At 40.2% G+C, this 6,000-nt stretch overlaps 1 protein-coding gene across 6 annotated transcripts in view; it reads right to left on the reverse strand.

Moving 5' to 3' along the window:
* ERCC6L2 (ERCC excision repair 6 like 2) overlaps positions 1 to 3,683 on the reverse strand; it is a 202,292-nt gene extending 198,609 nt beyond the window's left edge. For 4 of the 6 annotated variants that reach the window (XM_059924459.1, XM_059924458.1, XM_059924460.1 and 1 more), the window contains exon 1: positions 3,232 to 3,375. In XM_059924459.1, the coding sequence (XP_059780442.1) occupies positions 3,232 to 3,277 (46 nt within the window). In that variant the 5' untranslated portion in view covers positions 3,278 to 3,375. Of the gene's footprint in view, positions 1 to 3,231 lie in introns of all 6 variants that reach the window. The other 2 variants (XM_059924456.1, XM_059924457.1) reach the window with 2 other exon arrangements.
* Positions 3,684 to 6,000: the final 2,317 nt, after the last annotated feature.

Consider the following 6,000-nt stretch of genomic DNA (forward strand, 5'->3'; position numbering starts at 1 on the left):
ATAGGTTGATGGGCCCTATTTTCATAACAGTACTGTTTGAGCCTTAAAACCTACGTTAAGCCTTGCAACAATTCTTAACACATTATTTGTTTCACATGCTTTGTCTACCTATCCAGCAAACACCTTCTAATTTTTAAAGACTTAATTCATTAATTTATTATTCAACATATATGATTTAACACCAATTATTTACTACAACTGTACCACACAGTTAAAATGAAGAAAACCAATGTCAAAAATGATAGTGATTAACCCTTGCTTAGAACTAGTCTTTCCAAATCTCATTAAAAGGCATCACTGTCTAACCAACTTTTCAAGGTAGAAAACCTTTAGTCAGCCCTTATTCCTCTTTTTATATAAGTCCCTACATCCTCTCCATCAGAATGTCCTGCTGGCTCTACCTAAAAAAGAAAAAAAAAGCATCACTTTGCTCCATGCCACCATCACTTTAAAACAACTGTTGGTAAACTTTTTCTGTAGAGTCAGATTTTAGCTACTTGTTATTTTACATCTTGCAGGCTATACTGTCTCTTGCCCTTGTAACACAAAAGTAGCCACAGACACATAAACAAATGGGTATGGCTGTGCTCCAGTAAAACTTTATCTACAAAAAACAAGTGTCAGGCTGAATTTGGCCTTGACTGTAATTTGCCAAACTTTGGCTTTCTCATAAATTACTGCTACAGACTCCATTCTCTATTCTCCATTCTCTAACCATTCTCTCTGCTGACACTATTTCCCTCTATAATCCATTTTCCACATAGCAGCAATAGTGACTATTTAAGAATATAAATTATTAGTAAATCTTTAATTTAAAATCTTTTAATAATGACCCACTGCACAAAGAATAAAGTCCAAGCTCCTTACTATGGCCTATAAGACCTTGTATGATCTTCCACTACTTACCTCTCCAATTTAATCTATCAATTTTTCCCTTGACTCAAGCATATTAAGCCGGTCTTTTCTCAGGTGTTTTTATGTCATGGCCTCAGAGATTTTATCTTAGACCACCTTATTTAAAGTAGGGAACTCCACTATTCTGTACTATTTTATTGCCTCTATAGCATATATCACAATGTTTAATTATCATGTTTACTTTTTTTATCTGCCTCTCTCACTAGAGAATAATATCTTTTCCAAGAAAATGTCTGTATTCTTCAAAATTTTATCCCCAGGACCAGCACAGAGTAGGCACTCAATAAATGAGCTGAATTTATTAACAAAAACACATCCTTGATCTCATAGAACCTTGACATCTAGTGAGAGAGACAAATACTCAAAAGTTCACACACATGAAATTGCTATAAGTGCTTTGGCAGAACAGAGTGCTGTAAGAAAGAGGTACTGAGGAAACAGTTTAAAAAGTAAGGAGATCTAAGAAGAGAATGTCAGTCAGAGGGCACATACAGCATGTGCAAAATCCTCATGGGCTTCACACAACTTATAGAAGTCTGTTTGGGTAATTTCTAGAACTAAATATTAATAGATTCAGTTAAGTTTGAGCAGGGCGGTTATCTCTCAGTATTCAAACTCCAGAACAATTAGCTTAAATTAGGATGATTTCCTTTTGGACTGAATAGGGGTAAGGCTCCTTTTGATCTGGTCCCTGTGTTCCTCTTTAACTTCATTTCCTCCCTCTCTCCTGATTTCATTCCAAACTGGCCTCCTTGCTATTCCTCAATCATGGTAAGCATACTCCACCTTAGCCCCCTGAGATTTCTGTTCCTTCCGCCAACACTCCTCCTAAATACCAAAGTGACTGATTCTTTCACTTCATTCAGGGTTCTGTTCAAATGGCATCTCCTCAGAGGTATCTTCTCTGACCACCCAATCTAACATAGCACTCCCCGCCACTCTCTCTTCCTTCACCCTGCTTGATTCCATTTTCAGAGAAAAATATGAACTGTCTGGTATTGTTTATTTCAACTTAAATATAAGTTCCCCAGAGCAGGGACTTATGTTCACTGCCATATTCTGGGCACCTAGGACAAAGTTTGAAACTCAAATACTTGTCAAATTAACAAATATTTATATATAGCTAACATTTTGAGGGCTTATGTGTGCCAGACATGCAATTTAGATGTAGTAGTTCATTTAAGCCTCACAGCAACCCTTTCATTACTTCATGTAAGCAATATTATTAGTTCCATTTTACAAATGGTGAAACAGATAAAGGTTAACCATGGTCACATAGCTAGAAAGTGGCAGAGTCTGGATTTGAACCAAGCTATCTGAACTTGTAGCTACAATGCTGTAGCAGTTCACACATGAATGAACAATTCCTTGGAACTGAGTAGCCCTGCCCCTTTTAAATGAGGTATGAGCATCCCAGTTACTATAATCTCCACTCAGCAGCTTCATCCATTTATTTCACCTGCCAGGTTTCTATAGGTATTTATATTTGTGGTCCCCGAATTATAGTGTCATCAATTCCTAACCGTCAGAGCTGAGGCTTGTTACTTAAACGTCTCTGAACTTTAGTTCTGAATCCCTCATCTATTTAATGAGATCAATATCTTCCTCAAAGGAAAACATGTACATTAACAATTAGCATATTTCTGGGCACAGAACAAGCACTCAATATCTGGTAGCTTTTGTTATGCCACTATTAATAATGAAAGCTGTTAATTTAGGGGCAAGAAGCCATCCCAGATGACTTGTGGCAGATAACCATACCCTCCTTAAATTCTCTCTTGGTGACCCAGTAAAGGTGATCCTGACTCAGTACATCATATATTAAGCTCTTTGTGTAATAAACTGAACTAAATATCTCAACCTTTATTCACTTACTTAATAACAAATCTACCATTCACTAAGAACTGAGGCATACAAGAACAGAGAATAAAAATACCAAACGTTTACTTAGGGTTTACTATGAGCCAGACACTGGGTCACATAAATGCTTTGCTTAACACCATCTCATTTAATAATCACAAGAACTCACTCAGCAAAGATCTCAGTTTTACAGACGAGGAAACCACCCAAAGTTACTCAGCAAATGACTGTCAGAGTCAGCACTAGATCCAAGGGCAGTCCGACTTCAGAGTGCAGGTTCTCAACTCTGAATCACAAAGAACTGGTCCCAGCCCTAGAGGTGGTTCACAATCTCCAGCTGTCACTCACAGGAGCCACAGGGTAAAACCCCAACCCCAAGGGAACTGGCAGGAACAGGTCCAACCCTACGCAGTAAAGACAGTTGTCTGGGGAGAGAGGGGAGCTCGGAGCTTATACCTTTGCTGTTGGTTTCCGCGCGGGGCTTCGGGACAGAGAGATCCATCTGGCCAGGGGGAAGGGCCTGGCAGCATTTAACACCTGACAGGCGGCGGAGGACCGCCAGGAGGAGGCTGGCGGGCGGACGGCGGCCAACTCCACCTGCCGCCGCCCTCTGTACATCGAACCCCCCCCCCCGAAGCCCGACGTCACGGGACGAGAGGGAGCAAAGGTGGAGCCTGACGGGGTCCAAGGAGAACGGCCGGTGGCGTTCGAGACAGCGGCAGAGCCGGAGGGCGCTGTGGAAGCTGGCAAGGCGGTGCTCACCTAATCGTCTGGGTCTCCGCCGCCGGGGGAGGACAACAAGCAGGCAGGTCGACCCCCTAGCCTCCCTCTCAGTAACGGGCCTCCCTCTGGGACCCACCGCAACTTCCAGCCCTGACTCGGAAAATCCCGCGAGAACTGGCTCCCGAACTGTTTTCGGGATCTCACGAGAACAAAGTCTTGGTTGACATGGGCGGAGCGATCTTCCGGCCGTCTTTCCTCTAGGAAGCCGGTAACGCAAAGATCCGCGATAGTTGCAAGTATCGCGAAGTTTGATATCGCCTGCTAGCCTGCTGCGGCTCTTGTGGCTGCGGAAAGAGGCAGGATGCTCGTGGGCGTGGATCTGCTGTGGGTCTTTTAAGGACCGGTAAGGAGGGTGACGGCCTGGCAGGAGACCGTCGTCCCCGCGATCGTATCTTGTGGCTTATATTAGGCTCTTGGTTCCTTCGTCGTGTTGCTGGACGCCCAGGGACTTTAGGAGGCGAGCGGTTCCCTCTTGGAGTGCCGCCTCAGCCGTGTGGACTCCGACGGCTCAGGACACCCATAGAAGGCATATTTTCTTAGGTTATATACTAAAATGTAGTAAGTTATAAATAACTTCTCTGAGTACAAAACCTGCAACACATGCCCTAAATAGAAGGCAAAGGTAAAGATACTATGAAAACTTAAAAGTGTTTTTTCGTGTACCATCCCAAGTTACCAGTGGTTTGTATAACACGTTATGGGTAAACACTAAGCAAACCATCAGGCTGTTTTGGTAAGCATCTTCAGGGCAGCATACCACTCAGGAATTAATGAATACTTCTCATCTAATACTTTTCCAGACGTTGTATGTAGATTAATCCAAAAATGCTTCCTCACATGTTAAAATGTTTTTGTGTGCTGTAGGATATTTCACTGAAGTAGATTAACCTGCATGGGCCTGTATTAGTTTCCTATGGCTGCTGTAACAAATTACCAAAAACTTAATGGCTTAAAACAGCATAAAAGTGTTATCTTATAGTTCTGTAAGTCAAAATCCCTACATTGGTCTCATTAGGCTAAAATCAAAGTGTCAGCTGGGTTGCCTTCTTTTCTGGAGGCTCTGCAGAGTATCTTTCCTCGCCTTTTCCAGCTTCTAGAGGCTATACACATTCCTTGGCTCACGGACACCCTTCTGTCTTCAAAGCCAGCAATGTTGCATCCCTCTGACCTTTCCATAGTCACATCTCCCTTTAATTGCAGCAGGGAAAGACTATTTGATTTTAAGGGCTCACATGATAAGATTGGGTCCACCAATAATCCAGGATAATCCTCCCATATCAAGGTCTATACCCTTTTTCACATCAGCAAAGTCCCTTTGCCATATAAAGTAACATATTCATGGGTTCCAAGGATTAGGATGTGAATATCTTTGGTGGATCATTATTCTGCCTACCACAGGGTCTTAATAAGAAAAACTATATGGCTATTTGCTCTGTAAATAGGTATCCATTCTCTGACAGATACTAAAAATTAGCATGTTTTCATAAAATGCTTCATCTAGAATAGCACTTGTTTCTGTTTACCAGCAGGTAAAAATTTTGTACAGAAGAGAAACATCTAATTCATCCATTATGTTGGTCCTCATACATGGTTAAGAGGTTAAGTCATTTAACCCCACTGCTTCAGTGTCCTCACCCATGACAGATTAATAATAGGGTTACTGTAAAAATTAAATAAAATAAATAAAACACCTAAAACAATACCTAGTCTCAGTAAGGATTTAGTATTGCAATACACTATTGTTATCAATAGAATGCATCCACTTGAAAGTTGAATTCTGCATAGCCATTTCTTCAATTTAATATTTTGGCTAATAGTTGATAGTACATTATTAATTAGATTAGAATTTTAGACTAGATTCTAACTTAAACATCATGGATTATAAGGCATATTTTCTAGGTGCAGCTGAAAAAAACTCATTATAATTGTTACTCTTGATTTTAACATGCATCTTGATATTGGAAATTCTAAAATGTAGGGAAAAATCTTCTTGGAATTGGAATTGATGAAATATATCTGTTTTACTTAAATTCTGTTCACATTGTCCCTAAAATCAATAGCAATTGGAAATTTCAGTCAAGCTTACTTTTTTTTTCTGCAACTATCAGAGAAGAAATTTGATTTTTTTCTCATACTGAAATGACTAGTTATGTAATATTGTCTTATTTTTTAATGTCTTATTTTTCCAGAGGTCCACTGATTTAAGATGTTCATTTTTAAAGAGCTGACCTCTAAATAGGAGTGATTAGACAAATCACAAAGAAGTAAATATTGATTTAAATGAAAGAGATCATCTGGGTGATGGAATACTCTTGTGACTAACAGAAGTGAAGGGGGCCTCAATTTCTGAGTGTTTCTTATTTAATCTCACCACCATGGTTATGATACATGGTGAAGCAGAAATAATCATGACATAAAAATTTGTCTTAGTGAATTACATGC

This window comes from Balaenoptera ricei, chromosome 6 (genome assembly GCF_028023285.1).
Source record: "Balaenoptera ricei isolate mBalRic1 chromosome 6, mBalRic1.hap2, whole genome shotgun sequence".
NCBI lineage: Eukaryota > Metazoa > Chordata > Mammalia > Artiodactyla > Balaenopteridae > Balaenoptera > Balaenoptera ricei.